General features: G+C 57.9%; 2 protein-coding genes across 5 annotated transcripts in view; both read left to right on the forward strand.

Annotated features, from left to right (window-relative positions):
* The first annotated feature begins 839 nt into the window (after positions 1-839).
* On the forward strand, positions 840-16,547 carry GRK6 (G protein-coupled receptor kinase 6). Of its 2 annotated transcripts, none has more exons than XM_027682625.1 (16): positions 840-947; positions 4,343-4,438; positions 6,986-7,098; positions 7,415-7,492; positions 7,741-7,841; positions 9,104-9,196; positions 9,501-9,564; positions 10,169-10,309; positions 10,969-11,159; positions 11,965-12,002; positions 12,141-12,230; positions 12,320-12,528; positions 12,776-12,913; positions 13,163-13,300; positions 13,446-13,580; positions 14,334-16,547. In XM_027682625.1, the coding sequence occupies exons 1-16, from the start codon at positions 896-898 to the stop codon at positions 14,337-14,339; spliced, it is 1,683 nt and encodes a 560-aa protein (XP_027538426.1). In that variant the 5' UTR covers positions 840-895; the 3' UTR covers positions 14,340-16,547. The 2 variants fall into 2 exon arrangements, with proteins under 2 accessions (XP_027538426.1, XP_027538425.1); XM_027682624.1 differs by having other exon boundaries at positions 15,084-16,547.
* A 1,356-nt stretch (positions 16,548-17,903) lies between these two features.
* Positions 17,904-18,468, forward strand: part of PRR7 (proline rich 7, synaptic) — a 6,708-nt gene continuing 6,143 nt past the window's right edge. For all 3 annotated transcript variants that reach the window (XM_027682824.1, XM_027682825.1, XM_027682826.1), the window contains exon 1: positions 17,904-18,208. The gene's annotated coding sequence lies outside the window, so the exon portion shown is untranslated. The remainder of the gene's footprint in view (positions 18,209-18,468) is intronic.

Consider the following 18,468-nt stretch of genomic DNA (forward strand, 5'->3'; position numbering starts at 1 on the left):
GGAAAACCAAGGACTTGTTTGCAGGGGATCGGGGGGAAGAGGTTCCCACACCGCAGCTTCTCTTCAGACGGCGTCACGCTGCTGCTCATTAAAGTACCAGTAAAAAAATTGGTTTTGGAGCAAACCATGGGTGGGAAGAAGCCGATGGGAGCTCAATCACCAGAACGGGCTCGCTCCCAACAAACAGAGGCTGCACTGGGGGTGACGAAAACCCAAACCTCCACGGCAGCAGTGACCAGGGAGACCGGGCACAGCACCGCAGCTCAGGTCACCCACCCCCTGACACCGGGGTTAACCAACACCAGGCACACGCTCGGACTTTATTGAAGCAAATCGCCCGTCTACGAAGAGCGGGGAGGCTCCCCTAAACACGTAACTGGTTCTGTGAGGAGGACACAGGACACCGCAAAGACTCGTGTGAGCACCAGCAACAGGACGCTCCATTACGGCGGAAGGGAGGCACTAGGACCTGGGAGAGCCCCAGCGCTCACCATACAGAGACTCTCGGCCCCGCCCCTACTGAACACCCTATCACGACCCACTCTGCAGTTGAATGGCAACTTATTCACCAATCAGATGCAGTAAGAGGCGGGTCTCTCCTCGTGGCCTGCGCCATTGCCGCTCGCCCAATTCGCTCCCGGCTCTCCCTGAGTGACACCTCATCCTCCAATCAGTGCCCGCCTCCTCTTCCCGGCAGCGTTCCGCCAATGGCCGCGCTCTCCTCTGGCCTCGCCCCGCCCTCCTGTACCCCGCGGGGCCAACGGGAGGGCGGCGCGGGAGGAGCGTGGCCAGGGATTGGTGGGCCGTGCGCGGGGGGCGGGGCCGGCGGCGGCGGGCTGGGGGCGGCGGGCGCGGGCCGAGCGCGGGCAGCGGGGCCGGAGCCGCCGCCGGGCCCATGGAGCTGGAGAACATCGTCGCCAACACCGTCCTGCTCAAGGCCCGCGAAGGTGAGCGCTGGCGATGCCGGGGGCCGGCGGGGCGGCAGGCCCGGGCTGTGGCCGTGCGGTGCCGCCCCCTCCGGGGATCGGCCCTGGCGGTCCCTCCCGGGGCATCGCGGCTTTGGAGGGGAGCGGGGAGGTGCGGCGCGGGCTGGTAACGGAGGTAACGGTCGCCACCGGGCATTCGGCTCCCTCTGTCCGCCGCGGGGGTTGCCCGGCGCCCGGTGCTGAGCCCCTTCCGGGGGTGCTGAGCCACCTCCAGGGGTGCTGAGCTCCCTCCTAGGGGTGCTGAGCCTCCATATAGGGGTGCTGAGCTCCTTCTGGGGTGTTGATCTCCCTCCCAGAGGTGCTGAGCCTCTTTTGGGGTGTTGATCTCCTTCCCAGGGGTGCTGAGCCCCTTCTGGGGTGCTGAGCCCCTTCTGGGGTGCTGAGCTCCCTCTAGGGTGCTGAGCTCCCTCCCAGGGTTGCTGAGCTTCTTCTGGGGGTGCTGAGGCACCTTCAGAGGTGCTGAGCTCCCTCCCAGGGGTGCTGAACTCTCTCCCGGGGGTGCTGAGCCCTTCCCAGGGGTGCTGAGCTCCTTCTGGGGGTGCTGAGCTCCCTCTCGGGCTGCCCTGCTGCCTCTCCGTGTTCAAACCTCCCCATCTGCACCCTTGCCATGCCCCTTCCAGGGCTGCTCCTGCCCCTCTGGCGCAGGGGGAGAGGCGGCTTTGGGTGTTGGAGGAGGAAAAAAAAAGTAAATGTTGATTTCAGGCTTATAAAAGTGCTGCTTCCCACACACGGGCCGGTCCCGAAACTGCGGTGGGGAGCCCCGCCCGTCCACCACCCTCACACCGGGCCTGGCCCTGGGTCTGCCGGGCTCCCAGAGCTCTCCCACGGCTCCAGGGGTCACGGCTGGATCCCAGAGCTGCAGCAGCAGGGCTGTCCTGAAGGCACAGGGGAGCTGCATGGAGAATCCTCAGGAGGGGATGGGAAGTGTCACACAGGACCCTGGTCCTGTGCAGAGAAGATCTGCCTCAGCCAGGCCTCGAGAAGTTCATTAGATCACAGTGGTGGGGAAGTGCAGTCGCCCCCTGGCCAGACTGAGCCATCCTGGAGCCTGGGAGACCCGCTGAAATCCAGTTAGAGGGCTTTGGAGATTAGATTTGGTGGGAGCAAAGAGCAGCAAAATTAAATTTGCATGGGCAGGAGCATTTCTGAGCTGCTTGAAAACCGGGCTCAGTGTAAGTACTTGTTGCACAGTGACCATGACGTTCAGGTTTATGGTGGCAAGGTTTGGTTCAAAACCAAACAGCAGCATTTGTGACCTCCAGGCACAAGGCCCAGCTCCACACGGAGTGACCTGGAGACTGGCTCCTGTTTTACCCTTGAAGAACAGAGTTTGGGCGCTGATGCAGCGAGATGACCGATGGTTGCTGTGGTCCCTCTTGGTGCCCCTCTGGTGCTTCTCCCTCAGCAGCAGTGGGCAGTTTGCAGGCAGAAACAACCCCTCATCACACTCTACCCGGCAGTTCCTGGGCTGTGAGAGCTGTAGGTGGCCATGCTGCCTGTCCATGGCCCTCCCACCTGTGGCTGGGTGGCCGTGGTGGCCTCTGGGGTGATCTCTGACAGCCTCTGTGACAGGACACAGACACTTTGCTGGCCAGATCTGACAGCACTGAGTCCTCTGCTCCAGCCCAGCCTTTTTGGAGCCTCCTAGTCTGGTGTGGGAGTGCAGGGCTGAGTTGTGACATGCTGGGGGGCTGCTGACAACCATCTTCAGTTGCTTCCACAACATGACCATGCCTTACGTTTGGTTTGGCCCAGGGAAGGTTAAAGATCCTTCTTCCCTTGTCACCCTTGCCCTCTGCCAGAGGGACAACAGACCAGCTCTCATCCATCACCAAGCCCTGGAGCTCCCTCGTGGTGAGCTCTGGGTGGAGGCAGCCCTTGCCCCATCCCCAGAACGGGGGTGCTGGGAGGTTGGGGTGCAGGAGCCCAGTTCCCTGCTGGGCTGTTGGCCGGGAGGGCGGGGGAGAACCGCGCGTGAAGGGCACTGGAGCCTCCTTTCAAAGCAAACAACTCAAGGAAATGCAACCTCCGGGTGCTGTGGGGCTCTGCTCTGCCTTTCCTTGAGCTCTCTTGGGGTGAGAGTGGCCTGTCCTCCCCTGCCCTCGTTCCGCTGTCCCCATCCGCTCCATTGTCGCAGGCTGGGGCTGACAAGAAGGTGTCTGCGCCGCTGGTTTCTTCCAGCCCTGCTTACCCTTGAGTCACTTCCTTCCTGAGTTTGTACAATCGTGCAGCCCAGCTGCTGGTGCGGGGCAGATGCAGTGCACGGTGTGCCAGGGGCCTGGACCTGGGGCTGGCCCCACTCCAGGCTGGCTGGGATGGCCCCATCCCGCCTACCTGTCCATCCAGGGCCTCCTGCGGCACAGGGAGCTGGATGCCAGGGGACTGTGTCTAGGGTTTGGGGCTGAATTGCTTCTGCAGTGGAGGAAAGTGTTATGAAAGTGTTTCTCAAGAGCTGATAAATTATGTTCAACCCCCTCCACAATTTCAGAAAGCCCGGCCTTCGGCCCAGCTCTTGTAGCCCGACCACTTTGGCAGGGTGGTTTAATGTTTTTCCAAAGGGAAGTGGGAAATTGAGTGTGTGTTGGCACTGGGACGGGGGGAAAGCAATCCCTGGGGCTTGGCTGATCCCAGCAATCAGTATTTCAGTATTTAATGATTGCTCTGATGTAAATTTTTTGCTCTATCTAGAAACTTTCCCACCCCATCCTACAGCACTGGGCATTTACTCCAGCAACTGAAGCTGGAATAATACCTGGTTCTTGGATCTGAATTTTCTGAGGCTGTCTTATCTCTGGAGAAAAGTGGGAGTGTCCCCACTTCACAGGTGGGAAACTGAAGTGATGAGCCCCAGGCAATCCAGCGAGTTGTCTGGAGCCAGGATTAGAGCAGGAATTCCTGTCTCCCAGCTTCATGTCCTCCCTCTAAGAGCCCCTCCCTGGAGTAAGCAATCAGTCTGGAATGAGTAGGTGGCATGAACATCATTAGTGCAACAGGAAGAGCTTCACACCAAGCAAGGCATGGCCTGGAGAGGTGATCAGTTATGCAAAGGTGCTGAGGACAGGCCTGGGAGCCAAGAACTCCAGTGCAGGCACAGAGTAACCTGTGGCTGTGGACACTCCTGCCCCTGCTGTGGTTCTCCCATCATGAAAGGTCTTCATGTTCTTGATCAGGGGTTGGTCTGCCCGTTTCCTCTGGCAATTGAGGCTCCAACACTCTTGTCCCACTAGGATACGGTGGTACCACTTTGGTCTTGTTTTCCTTGCCCAGACAGAGGGAGGCTCCTTCCCTGGCATGGTGAGGCTGCAGTGGGACACCATTGCTTCCTAAGTCATGGTGTGATTTTGTGTGCCCCCCAGGTGGTGGAGGAAACCGGAAAGGCAAGAGCAAGAAATGGCGCCAGATGCTGCAGTTCCCCCACATCAGCCTCTGCAAGGATCTCCGGCAAACCCTCGGTGAGACACCGGCACCGGTGGGCGAGTGGATCTGTGGGTGTTGTGCACCCCTGATTGAGACCCAGGAATGTGAGGGACCTGTAACAGGGCAAATCCCAGCCAGGATTGGAGCTTGGAGCTCAGGGTGTAGGGAAGAAATGACGGGTAGGTAAGTCACAGCTGTGTGGTGCTTGCTGGATAGTGCCTGATGATGTACCCGCACACCCCCGAGACTGTGGTGAGCTTCACTAGAGATACGTCACCTCTGTGCAAACAGACTGCTTGGTGCTGCAGAGTTTTGGAGTGTCCCCCTGGGATGCCTTTGCATAAATAACAAGGGTCCTGCTACCATCCTCTGTTCTTCCTGGCTGGATTCAGCTCTGCTCCATAGACCTCAGCTTCTAACACTGGTGCGGCAGCTCTTCTTAGGCAAAACTGGGTTCTTGCTGTGGGTGAGAACTGTAGAACTGGGCAGGGCTTGGCCTATCATTTTCATACTGCACTTTGTACTCTTCATGGTTTTAATGTTGTTTGTGCAGCAGGCTTGGTCCTGAGATCCTATGCAATTGTTTTGGGGCACGGAGGGTGGGAATGCTCTGCTTCCTGGGAAGAGGAGAGCTTGTTTAAGTTTTTAGTCCAGATTTAGCTACCAACTGGAAAGTGGCACAGCGCTGGCCCTGTTTCTGAACAAGTGTCACTGAACTGAGTGGGTTTGGATTCCCAGTTCTGCCCAGCCCAAGTTTTCCAAGTCTTGGTAGTCCCAAGGAGAAGGATGCCTCCGTTTGGGAGCACATGGGACTGTAGTACTTGGAGTCACTCAACCTTCCTCATCCACACTGTAACCTCAAGCTCACAGCAGCCCAGTGCAGGCTGTGCACCACCTCCCTCTGCCACACCCCACAGGGCCAGGTACACAGCCGGATGTAGCTGTATGGAGACTCCCATCTTGGATCTGCTGCTGGCTGCCTCTCTGGAGCAAGGTCTGAGAGCTGAACATGGCTCTCCTTACACCTCCCATCTTGACCATCCAAACCCCACCCGCCTCTTTGACTTGTGTGCACTCAGCGAAGCTTTCCCTGAGCTTTTGTCCATCATCTGCCTGCAGCCACCCTTCCCATGCCTGTCATGACATGTTTTCCAGCACTGAACTCTACCTGTTTGCCAGCAGTGAGTGCTGGTGGTCTCTGCTGTCCTGCTGTCTGGGACAGCGACCTTGTGAAGATTTGGGAAGCGAGTCCTTCCCGGCCCCTGGCTGTCACCACTTGTGTCTCAGTTCCCCTTGGAGAGGCACGTGAGAAGTGCTCTGACCCAGGTGGCAGCTGTTTTGCTTGGTTTTCCCGTGGGAGAGATGACCCTGTTCCTCATGCTTAGGCACTTTTTGGCCAGGGTGTCTTTCTTTTCACCTCACACCCTGCTAGAAAGGCATTTCTTTCCTATTCCAGAGTCTTGGCAGGACTGTGGGCATGGTGGGCTGGTTGCCCGCTGCAGAATTAAGTTTTTTGTGCCCTGACTACAGGGAGTAACCTCTTGTGAGCCTGGGCAGCAACCGGGGCAGCCGAAAGCTTCTGATCTCGCCGACAGCAAACTCTGGTCCTCCCCAGCTGAAGGGAACTCCTTCCCCTGCAGACACAAGGAAACCAGCTGGTGCGGCAGAGCTGGCGAAGCGACCTCCTCCCCCACAACAGCCCGCCCGGCTCTGCATTGCCCTGCACCCTCAGGAAGCTGCAGCTTCCTCAGGAGAAACTGCTGCATGGGGAGAGGAAGGCTGGGAGTACCCAGCGCTGGGATCCCCTGGATGGCTGCACATCTGCACCCAGGCAGCCCACAGCCATCAGTGGCAGTGGCTGTCACAGAAATGTGTTCTGGCCCACGGTCAGACAACGTCTTGTGAGTGGAAGGGGAGGAAGAAAGCAGAGAACTGGAAATGCTCTGGATAGTCAAAAGGGTTTGTGCCTGGTCTGCCAGACTTCAGAGAGGGGTAGGAGGAATCCTCAAGCTCTGGAGGGCAGTAGGAGTTGATGTACAAGCAAGCGGCTGTCCCATGGAGTGGGGATGTCTGATTGCTGTGTGCCCATCAACAGGACATCTGTGGGGCTGGTGCCTTCCATTTTGATGCTGCTGCTTCCATCAGGGCCTTTGGGAATATCAGTGCTTTGTAAGAGTCATCAGAGCAACTCCTGACCTGGAAGATCTGCCTTGAAATAACCTTGGTGTGTTCCTTGTGTTCCAAGGGAAGTTGTGTGTCTGGAGTAGTCAGTTGATCTCTATGGAGACAGGAGAAGAGAGCCTCCAGGCAAGCAGGAGATACAAAGGTCCCTTGCTAGAAACAAGAGGGGCAGGTTGAACAGAACAACAGATCAATCCTCTTTCAGGGAAGAGGGTCTTCCATAGGGGAATGTAAAACCTCAGTAGCATCCCTTGTCCCACTTGGTACATTTCACTCTCCTAGGAGTCTCAGGGTGGTGGGACCTGTCAGATCACAATTCCCCCACCACTACCTGGCTGGGGTGATGGGCTGGGACTGCTTCTTTGGGATTTGGCAGTGAATGATCTCCTCCACATTTGCAGAGCGGGACTACCACAGCCTGTGCGAGAAGCAGCCCATTGGGCAAATGCTCTTCCGGCAGTTCTGCGAGACACGTCCGGAGCTGTCCCGCTGCGTCAAGTTCCTGGATGCTGTGGTAAGAGCAAAACTCTTCACTGGGGGAGGCAGGGATGTTCTTGGCACCCTGGGCATGAGCTGGTTGGCCTTGGATGCTCCAGCATTTGCCAGGTGCTTCTGGGCACATAGGGTTTTCATGGAGGAAAAACCCGTGTGTTGTTGTTTCTCCAAGAGAGGGCTGGGCCTTTAGTTAGGAAGCTGTTTGCTGGAGACCTGGTTTTTGAGGAAAGCATGGGAAGCCTTAGGCAGAGGGTGTTGCAGCCCTGCAGCTGTTGCCCAGTAGCAAGGTTGTGTTCCTGGCTGGACCTGCTGCTCACACTATTTGCTTTGTGCAGGCGGGGTACGAAGTGGCTCCGGATGAGAAGCGGAAGGAGTGCGGGCAGGACCTGATTGAAAAGTACTTGAAGCCAAACGTGAGTAAGAGGGTTGTGTTTGCTGCCTGCAAGGGTAGAGCAGTTGGAGAGACAACAGCTATCATTGCCCATGTCCTGGCACAGCCAACATGCTGAGCCACCCCACCACTTCCCAAGCCACCACACTGCTTTGCCCACTGCCCCTAAAGCAGATGGACACGGCACCTGTGTGCTGTTCCTATGGGCTTCTTCCTGGCAGGACCCCTGGGCTCTCCTCCCTGTGTCTAACTCCATCCCTTTGTCCCCAGAGTGAGGACCATGTGCCTGAAGTTCCTTCGCAGCTGGTGGATGCCTGTTGTGAGAGGCTGGAGCAGGAACCTTCCAAGGAGCTCTTCAAGGAATGCACTAAGTAGGTTGGAGGGCTGGGCTTGCCTGCAGGTCGCACATGGCACAGGGTTGATGCTGCAGCTGTCTCGCCTTGTCCTTCGCGGTCCCTTCCTCTGGGAGAGGGAAGCCTGGTGCTAAGGCTGGAGCCTGGGGAGTTCTGGGCAAGCAATTTGCAGCACAGCAACAGGAAAGCGAGCGCAAGGAACTTGTGCTTTGAGAGCCACAAGCTTCTGCAGAAACCCATCATTCCTCTCAGCCTGCCATGGATCTGAGTTGCCATTTGGGAAGACCCTGTTTCAGCATGAAGCAATGCTGTTGCCAGTGTTGTGCCAGGATCTCATAGGCTCCCGTCGAGCAGAGCTGATGGCTGCAGTCCCGTGCCAGCTGTCCTCTCCTGCCAGCCGCAGATGTGGCTGTTGTGGTTGGGTTAGACTGGCTGCTGCTGCAGGGGACTAAGGTCACCTCTGTTCCCATGGCAGAAGCACTGGCTGAGGTCCTGGCTCTGGGTGCAAAGCGGAAGCTGTTGAGTAAACCGGGCTTACGGCCTCCACCCCTCCCTGCACAGGAGCTGAGCACGTTGCCTAACTGAGTGCAGGGCTGTGGCAACACCTTTGTTGCAGCCTTCTGGGGAGCGTTAGCTCCGTGTGTGGTAACCAGTGTCATGTCTGAATGCAGAGCCTCCGGGCTGGGCCCTGCCTGCACTTGGCAAACTCTGAAAGGGGAGAGCCCATCCGCTTCTCCTTGATGCGTGTCTCCAGTCTAGACACTGTGTCTAAGGCTCCTCACTCCGCTGCGCGGCCCTGGCACAGCTCTCCGAGGCAGTTAGCTCTCTCCAGCAGGATCCCCTGTGGCCTTTTGTGCTGGATATTCATCTGACAGTGAACAACTCAGCGCCTGGTGCTGAATGTTGCTACCAGCTGATTACAGCCTGTGTGTGCAATTGCCCTGTGAGCAGAGGGGCAATTGCAGAACCCCATTGTCACCCTTTGTCCCGCAGCCCTGGCTGGTGTCAGAAGGCCACAATTAGCAGTGCCAGCCCAGTCCCAGGGTGCTGTGTTTGTTACAGTGGTACCTCCAACGCACCTTCCTTTTGCATCAGACTGAGCATGGAGGGGGGGCTTTCTGGGCCAGGGCTATGTGGATGAATTTAACACCAGGCTGGGTGAGGGGATGGCAAAGTAAACAGGCTTTTGGGGCTGTTCACCTCCTCTTTCCTTGGGCTGCTGGCTTTTTCCATGGCTGTGATCAGCTCTCAGGAACCATGCTGGCTCTGCTCTCTCCTAGGCTTATCCACGACTACCTGAGCGTGGCTCCCTTTGCCGACTACCTCGACAGCTTGTACTTCAACCGCTTCCTACAGTGGAAATGGCTGGAACGGTAACGCTCCCTGCTTTGGGAAACTTGCACCCTCCTCACATAGGCTGCCTGAGGGGTCCCTTGGGCTTCTTCCCATGCTGGACCCTGGCAGCAGCCAAGGGCCTGGCCTTTGCTGTCCTTCAGGGACATGTACCATGAGCAGCCCCAGCCTTGCTTGCCTCAAAGGGAAGCAAGGTCTGCTTGAGCAGAGGGTTGGGGTTTGGGGTGAGCCACAGTCTCTCAGGCCAGAGTGTGGGGGCAGTTTGGGCTTCAGCCCCTGCTCTCTCCCTGCTCCCATCTCACTCTGGTTTCCTTTCCCTCACAGGCAGCCAGTGACCAAAAACACTTTCCGCCAATACCGTGTGCTGGGTAAGGGCGGTTTTGGCGAGGTGAGTGGCCACCATTTCCTTTCCATTCAGGGTACCAGGCAGCCACTTTGCCTGCTGTCAGAGGCAGACCTGGCTTGGCCATCAGGGTGCCATAGGCTGCTCCAGCACCTGCCTGGGTGGGCTGTAGGGGCTTTGTGCTGGGTACTGCTGTGTTCTGGGCATTGTGTGACTTGTCAGTTCCCCTCCAAGAGGGGAGGAGCTCACGTCTCACCAGGTGCTGAAGGTGTTGTGCAGGGTAGGTAGCACAAGCCCTGTGGTGCCTGCTGCTGCCTGAGCAGGGTCAGGTCTGCTCCCCATGTCTTGACAAGGGAAACCGCACTCCTGAAAACTGTCACTGTCAGGCCTCCTCCTGTTTCTGGAGTGGCCTTCTGTCTTCCCAGACACCAGGTGTTAGAGGCATCAGAGCTCTCTGCTGCTTCTCTGTGACATCTGGAGCTGTCACTGCTCCCTGTGTCCTCACTTTGAATGGGCTTCTCACTAACCTCAGAGTGAGGGGCAGGGATAAGAATATCTTTGCCTTCCTGTGCCTCTTCTTGAGAGCAGAACCTAGACCCCCCCCCCGGAAATGGTAATAGGAGGGTACTGAGCCTTGTCCCCCCTCCAGGTTTGTGCCTGCCAAGTGCGTGCCACAGGGAAGATGTATGCCTGCAAGAAACTGGAGAAGAAACGGATCAAAAAGAGGAAAGGAGAAGCCATGGCCCTGAATGAAAAACAGATCCTGGAAAAAGTGAACAGTAGGTTTGTAGTAAGTACATAGGAATTGCTCTCCCTTTGCTGCAGTAGTTGATTTTTCCTCCAACCGGCTGGCCTGGCACCTCTGTGTTCCTCACCCGGTGTGGAGAGGCAGGAGCAGGCCCTGTCTGGTGGCTGCAGGTCTCTCACAAGGCTGCAGTCTGGCAGGACCTCCTGCCTCCACAACATGCTATAAATGCTCCCAAAGTCAGCCCCAAACACCCATCTGGCGTGACAGGTGCCTTTGTGACCTCTGAGGCACAAGAAAACAGTGCTGTTTCTCCAGAGAGTGGGGTGGGCAGAAGCCCAGCCCTGAGCTGTGTGGTAGAGAGCTCTACCTGGGTGCACTGAAGTGCGAACAGCCTGAACCTCCCTTTGTGGAGGGTTCATCAGACACTGCCCTGGCGTTGCTGTTCAGTGCTGCCTGCCCCTGGAGGGGAGCAGCTCTGGCTCAGGGAGATAGTGTCCTCCCTGTCTGAGGAACGCCAGGGGTGTGCTGGGATTGCTGGGCACTGCCATGTCCTCCCTGGGTTTGCACAGTTCCTCCTCTGCTGGCAAAGGCCCAGTCCTGAGCCTGTGAGTGGCTGCTTGGGTGGCAAAGTACCCATGGGAGTGTGGGCACCTCCCTCTTCCAGCTGTGTCTTCTAACAGCCTTTCTGCCCTGAATTGCAGGTGAGCTTAGCCTATGCATATGAAACTAAAGATGCTCTCTGCCTAGTGCTGACCCTCATGAATGGAGGGGACCTCAAGTTCCATATCTACCACATGGGAGAGGCTGGCTTCGAGGAGCCCCGGGCAGCTTTCTATGCTGCTGAGATCTGCTGTGGCCTCGAGGACTTGCACCAGGAGAGGATAGTGTACAGGTGTGTATTCTCTGGTCCCTGCTGGGAGAGCTTGTAGGGGCTGCAGAAGCAAGAGGGTTTCCTGCTGTTCTTACCAGCCCAGCTGGATCTGTCTGCTCAAGAAAATAAGCTCAGGCTTGAAAGCAGCACAAAGCTGAGTGAGAGGAATTGGGAACAGAAAGCTGATCTCGTGGGAGAAGGGGAGAGCTTAGCTTGGCTTCCCTGTGCTGGTAAATGATCGCCAAGAACAGGATGTGATCATGCTGTGAATGCCTCAGGGCAGGCACTGAACTCCCCAAGCAGTATTGACACTAGAACAAAAGAGGGTAGGCTGCCCCAGTGGCTCAAGAGCTGGGCAGGAGGGAGAACAAGCTGATGGACTGTATTGACTGTACTCACTGGGTTGTGTGATGCAGTGTTAGGATAGCATGGCTAAACACTGGCCAGGGAGCCCCTTCTGGTCCTACCCTGTGTCTTGCCCTGGGGCAGGATAAGCAGAGAAGGCTCTGCTCCTCTCTTGCATGGGTTGCCCTGTAGTGAGTTCTGCACCTGCAAAGAGGGAATCATCCTCAGGGTCACTGCTGCCTTGCAGAGCAAGGTTGTCATGAACATAACATGAAGGTTGTCATGTGTTGCCTCTGCCCAGGAGGGGAGAACTTGCAGGGCCAGCTCTGGGGCAGAAGGTGAGGGGAGGGTTATCTTTCTGCCCAAGGCAGGGGCATTGGATCCCACTGCTGCTTATCTGGGACTTGCTGAAATGTGGCTGTTGCTTGTGTCCTTTGCTTTGACAACAGGCTTCTTGCTAATCGAGTCCCTTCCCTCCTAGGGACCTGAAGCCAGAGAACATATTACTGGATGACCACGGTGAGTTGCAGGGTCAAGAGAAGCCCTGGACTTGAGTTCTTTCCTCCTCTGCTTGAACCAGGGTTACCCTGTGTTCTTGGCAGCTTCAAACATTGCCCCCTGACCTTGTCCTGTTAACTTGCCCCTTCCTCTGTGCAGGTCACATCCGTATCTCAGACCTGGGACTAGCTGTGCATGTGCCCGAGGGCCAAACAATCAAGGGCCGAGTGGGGACAGTTGGCTACATGGGTAAGTGACCCTGTTTAATCCAAAAGTGGCTTCTGACTGCACACAGTCCCTCCCTGCCCTCACACATCCCTAACCTTGCTCCCATGTAGCTCCGGAGGTGGTGAAGAACGAGCGCTACACGTTCAGCCCGGACTGGTGGGCTCTGGGCTGCCTGGTGTACGAGATGATCGAGGGACAGTCCCCCTTCCAGCAGCGCAAGAAGAAGATCAAGCGGGAGGAGGTGGAGCGGTTGGTGAAGGAAGTGCAGGAGGAGTACTCGGAGAAGTTCTCGCCCTGCGCCCGCTCCCTCTGCACCATGGTACGAGTGTGCATCCCAGTCCTCCTTGTACACGGCAGAACATCCTGGCTGCTCCCTGCAGCAGTGGCAGCCAGGTTCCCTTGTCTCTGATAAGGCAGCACGGGAGGGTCCAGAGTGCCTTAATTCCTTGCTCTCCCAGCTGCCTGAGAGGCCTGTGCTGTCCCCCTAGAGACTTACTGCAGGAACCCAGGGCTGCTCCTGCATGGAATGCTCTTCACCCAGGACACTGGTTTACTTTGTGTTGCAGCTCCTGTGCAAAGACCCTCTAGAGCGCCTGGGGTGCCGAGGAGCTGGGGCCAAGGAAGTGAAGGAACACCCTCTCTTCAAGCACCTCAACTTCAGGAGGCTGGAAGCAGGCATGCTGGACCCTCCCTTCAAGCCAGATGTAAGTACCTGTCTCTATCCCAACCTTTTCAGTCCCTGGTTCTGTCAAGGGACGTGGGAGCACTGGCATGGCTCACCTGAGGAGATGAGGCCCATCCTTTCCCTCTTGTTTCTGGAACCTGGCAAAAGTGGGTCCAGCATGCTCAGGGCTGCAGGGAGAAGGGGCTTGGGCTTGGCCACGAGCCACAGTTATTGGAGGTGGTGACATCAAGGTGGAGCCTGGCATTAGAGCAATCTTTGTGCTGTTTAGCCCCAGGCCATCTACTGCAAGGATGTTCTGGACATCGAGCAATTCTCCACGGTGAAAGGAGTGGAGCTGGAGCCCACAGACAATGACTTCTACCAGAAGTTTGCCACAGGAAGTGTGCCCATTCCTTGGCAGAACGAGGTAGGTCTTTGCTCCTGCTTGTGCCCACCACAGCCAAGTGCAGGGTCCTGCAAGATCTGCGCTGTCCCTGCTGCTCTCACAGTGTTGGGCCTTCAGTGACAGGCTCCGTGTAACAGTTGCTGCAGCTTTCTTTGCCCTCTTCCAGATGATCGAGACGGAGTGTTTTAAGGAGCTGAATGTCTTTAGCACAGATGGCACGGTGCCCCCAGACCTGGACTGGAAAGGGCAGCCTTCCCCACAGCCCAAAAAAGGGTTACTCCAGCGCTTGTTCAGCAGACAGGTAAGAGTTTGCCCAGTGTTTCCTTCCTCAGCCAGTCCCTGAGCAGCACTGAGCCTGCTCCTGCATGTGCCAGGCAGGTCTGGCAAGAGAGGGCAGCAGGTAAGGTTTCCCCTAGTTTTGGGTGGCTGGACCTCAGGGCTCTCAGGGGCACCGTGCAAGGCTGCAGGGAGCCAACCCTCACCTGGCTGGCACTCCCCATGCTGGGGGAGTCAAAGGGGCTGGGAAAGAGTGTCCTGGCTAAATGTGCTGGAGTCACACAGGCAGAAAGATGTTGAAGGCATTAAAATAGTAAGTCATCTCTCTTCCTGCATGAATAATACCATCCCTGAACAAGGCATTGCTCTTGGAATGGCCTCCCCAGAGCACTTCTGCCAGATCTTGAGCCAGGCAGAGAGCAGTTCTTTCGAGGGATGAGGAGAACAGAAATGTCTTGCAGCTGCTGTGGACTTGCTTGTCTGCCTGTCTCCTCTTCCTGGAACAGTGTTTGCCTTCTTTCCCAGCCTGGCAAAGCCTCTCAACAGCTGTGTGCAGCTGTGGGACTCCAGCATGGTTGGCTCTGGACCCACTCAGCCACCCGTTGCTGACTCCTGATGCCAAGCTCTGAGTCGTGCTTCAAGGTTCAATGGGCTGCCCTAGCCAGAGCCAGCTCTGGGGATACCCGGCCTTTCCCGAGGCAGGAGGACCTGCCAGAGGATGGGCAGCTGCCTGTAGCAGGGGTTGAGCTGTGATTTCCCACATGTTTTCTCTTTCCAGAGGTGAGCAGTCACTCCTGGCTGCTCTGCTCAGGGAAATACCTGGTGGCCCGTGGACATGGCAAGATCTGGGAGAGAGGAGTGTTGTCCTTCAGTGTCCCCTTCCCCTGGCAGAGCACATTCTGCTTGTTGTTCTAACTGCCCCCTGAGCCACTAATCCCGCTTCCCTGCTCTTGCTGCCTTTGTGGGGAAGGCCTTGCCCTCAGCTTGAGCCAAAGCTGCCCCTGCACTGCAGCTGCTGGGAGCTCTGCTCCCAGGGGGCTGTGGGAAGTTTCCTTCACTCCTCTCTGGATGTCCGGGACACACAGAAAGGTTGAGAAACTGTGAAGGGTTTGGCATTGCCCCATGCTCAGACTCCCATTTCAGCAAAAAGGACTTCAGCTGCTTCCACAGCTGGCTGAGCCCTGAGCGGGGCTGAGCGCCTGTGCTGGCACTGAGCTGTCTCCGTGGGTGGCTGCAGTCCCCAGAGTCCAGCTTCCTCCCAGCTTCTGAACTAGCCAGCTGTCTGCTCACCAGTCTGTCTGCCAGGGGCTGAACCCACAGATGCAGCTGGACTGTTGCTCTGCAGTCTGGGGGATCTCCTCCAGTCCTTGTCTCCATGTAGCTCTCCCGCACACAGGCTATGGGGGGCCTGGCCCATCCCTGCCAGAGGGCAGCTGTAGGCTGGGTTGTGTGACTGTGCTCACCCTCTGCTTGCTGTGCTCCTCTCTCCCTCCCTCCTTCCTCCCTCTCCTTGCCCTTCTGACTTCAGGACTGTTGTGGAAACTGCGGCAACAACGAGGAAGAGCCCACTCGGCTGTAGAGCGCAGCTTGTTCTCCAGCCCCTGGGACCCCCTTGCCTCTCCGAGTGCCCAGCCTGAAGGACACGATTGCAGTGGCCCCACAAGGTGGATTTGTTTACAGCTTTACACGTCTGTATTTGAAGACTGTGAGGATGACTCCAAAACTGGCAGCAGCACATGGCTCAGGCTGAGATGCCTCTGTCCATGGGCAAGCCCTGAGACAAACCCGGACGCTTCCAAATGTGCTGCTTGGGATGGTGCTGCTGCTGCTGCCCTCCTGGGCCCAGGGTGGGAGGGAGGGATCATGGCAGTGTGGGCGAAGGCCAGGCTGGAGCAGCTCTGCTGACACATTCCACGGTGCCAAAGTGGCACCGCAGGTTTGATGTATATTTATATATGTCGGTCTGTACATATCACATGTCAGTTTTTAATCTATAGGTGGGGGCCTGCACTGCCCCCACCCTGTCACAGGCACAAATGTCCTCCTATGGGGGGAGTGACAGTCCCAGCTTTGTTCCAGGGAGTCCTGGGCAGAGGCCTTCTGTGCCTTGAGGTGTCTAAAGCATCTTTCCTGGACCTTTCTGGCCGTGCTGAGGCATCCCTGGCTCCAGCGGAGTCCATTGCTCAGCCCCGAGGCACAGGAAAGCACTGTGCCAAAGCATCTCCCGTTGTGTCCTGGCAGTAGAGTGTCACTGCCTCGTCCTCGCTTCCCTGTCTTGCTGGATCCTACTGCCTACTGCCTCGTTTCACACATGCTGCCGGCAAGCTGATCCCAAGCCCCTTTCCAGTCCCTCTCCTGGCACAGCAGGACACAGCCACTCCTGTGGTACCTGCTGCTGCTGGGTCCAAAAGGTGGGTCTGATCCCTGGCATGGTGCAGGATGGTCCCAGCATGGTTCCACCAGCTCTGGACCTGTGCGTGCCAGGGGTTCTGCTGTCTCGAGGCCCTGCTCGGGGTTGGAAGAGCAGACACATAAGGGACCCTGCTCTCGGGAAGCAAAACTTTGGTAAAGGGAATGTCCCTTCCTTGGTTCATGTGGAGCTGTGACCCAAGAGTAAGTGCACTGGGACCAGCTTAGTGTGTGTTCCCAGGGGTCCTGGAGAGCCAGCACAGCTCCTGCGCCCGTGGGCAGGGTAGAGTGGAGGGGTTGGAGCCTTCCCTGGGGAGCAGCACAGGGCTCAGCCCACCTCCACTCTGCTTGTCCTGTCCATTCTTGTACACACTTGTCCCAGCTGTGTCCTGAGCAATAACTCGTCCCTTCTCTGTGTGTGTGTGCGTGTGCACACGCGTGTGTGCGTGTGCTGCTGCCTCTACTCTTTCTGAGCCAGGCCCCCTAGGGGGGCTGAGCACCTACTTGGACCTGTGGTATCATTTGCTTGCCTTGCACTAAAGTTGGAGAGTATTTAAATTTTTAACCTTTTGTTAAGTGTAAAGCTTCGCCGTACCTTGTGTTGCTCTCGTGTCACCGGGGGTCCTGCTCTAGGCCATGTGGCATTGATGGTTGTAAGGAGGGGAGCAGAGACCCCCCATTTCTGGGCTGCCATGGGCCCTGCTGGTGCTTATGCCCTGCAGGGAAGCAGGGGTTTTCCTGCAGGGCAAGGGCTCATGCTGGTTGAGCCCTGGGTGCCACAGGTGGCCATCAGTGGCTTCTGCTGCATGTTTTGGGTCAGTGTGGGGGCATGACAGGTACGAGGCCTTGTACTGTTGAGATGCTCATGTCTGGTGTGGTCCCCTCTGGGGAGCTCAGCACAGCCCCTCCTGGGCTGTCACAGGTGTACTGTGGGGCTGGGACAGAGTCCTGCTGCCCTCTGATCACTGTGCATCGCTGCTTCGGGAGGCCACCATGAATGGGGACCTCGTGCCAGCACATGGTGCTTGTCCTGGTTTTCACGGGGATAGAGTTAATTTAGCCCAAGGAACAGCCCCTCGAAGGGGGGACACTGTGGGGTGATGTGGGGCCAGGGTCACAACGGTCACCAAGGGGGAGCAGGAAAAAGGGGGCAGCCTGGACAGGGTGTGCAAGGTGGGTTTGGGGTCCAGGGCCAGCAGCAGCGGCGACAGCTTTGTGCGCAGCGCGGGGGGGCCACACGCAGCTGCACTGGGATGAGAATAGCAAGTGCGGCTGGTAGCTAGGGAACAGTTGCTATGGGAGCGGGCCGAGGAGGAGTTCTCACACTCAAACGGGGCATCTTGGGGTAAAATCCAGGAATTTTCTGCAGCCATGGAAGGAAGGAAGACAGGCGGGGGGGGATGGGGAGTGCCTGGAGATTGCTGTTCCCACCACACCGGTCAGGATGCTTGTGCCGCCCTCCTGGCACTGCCTGGGCCATAACACCCTGGCACCAAGGTCCCAGGGTCACCAGCATGTTTGTGTACCTGTCACAAGTCAAGGTGGCTCTGGGCAGGGCTGGGGGGTAAGAAGAGCCATGGCCAGCCCTAAGAAGGGCAGGGAATGGGCTCTGCCTGTCCCCAGCTCCCCCTGCCCCATGGTGCCTCAGCATTTGGGGGATGTTTAATCTCCATTCCTGTCCTTGCTGGGGGGTAGCAGCATGCAGGTATGGGGATGCTGGTGTATGGCCACAGCTGGAGCAGGTGGATCTGGACCCCACGTACATGGTTGAGCTCTGGGTGGGTCCTGGGGGCCTTGGGCAGTGCCCCGTGCTGTAGGGCTGTGGCGGCAGCTCCACAAACCATTTTCAGGGGTGAAGGATGCTCTCAGCTGTTGCCTGGGCAACGGCTCCTCCTCCAGCCCACCATGTGGCTCGGGGAGCGCTCCCCCGCCTGCCTCCCCCCGCCACCGTGGGGAAGGGGACGGGAAGGGGAAGGCAGCTCCCGGCCCCCGGCGCTGGCGGGGCCGGAGGCCTGGCTCCCTTCGCCCACCCTTGGCCTGGCCTGACAATGCCCGCAGGGCCTGCCGTGCCCCCCACCTCTGTGATGCCCATGCCTCAAGGGAGCACCCCAGCCCCCCCGCATGGCCGCAGCCCCCTGCCCACCCTGGGTGCTGCTGGGGCACCCCCACAACCGTCGAGCCGGCGCTGCCCGGCTGCCACGGCCGTGCTGTGAGGTCGAATCGCAGGAGGCGAATTCCAGCAAGGTGAGTCGGGGCCAGAGCCAAGGGGTACGGGGGACACATGGCCACTGTGGCCCTGCTGCGAGCTAGGTGGTGGGGCTTGGCCAGCCGCCGGAGCTGTTATGCCTGGCTGTGGTGGGAGCAGATTGCCAGTGGATTCCCCAGGTCATCCCCTGGCCGGGATGGAGGAAGTCCTTCCGGACAGGCCCCGGCAGAACAATGCGCAGTGTGTGCAGCCGCAGCGGGCACCCGGCACCCTGCCCACGGGGAGGAAGCAGCAGTGG

Source organism: Neopelma chrysocephalum, unplaced genomic scaffold, assembly GCF_003984885.1.
Source record: "Neopelma chrysocephalum unplaced genomic scaffold, ASM398488v2 Primary Assembly neopelma1_63, whole genome shotgun sequence".
Lineage (NCBI taxonomy): Eukaryota > Metazoa > Chordata > Aves > Passeriformes > Pipridae > Neopelma > Neopelma chrysocephalum.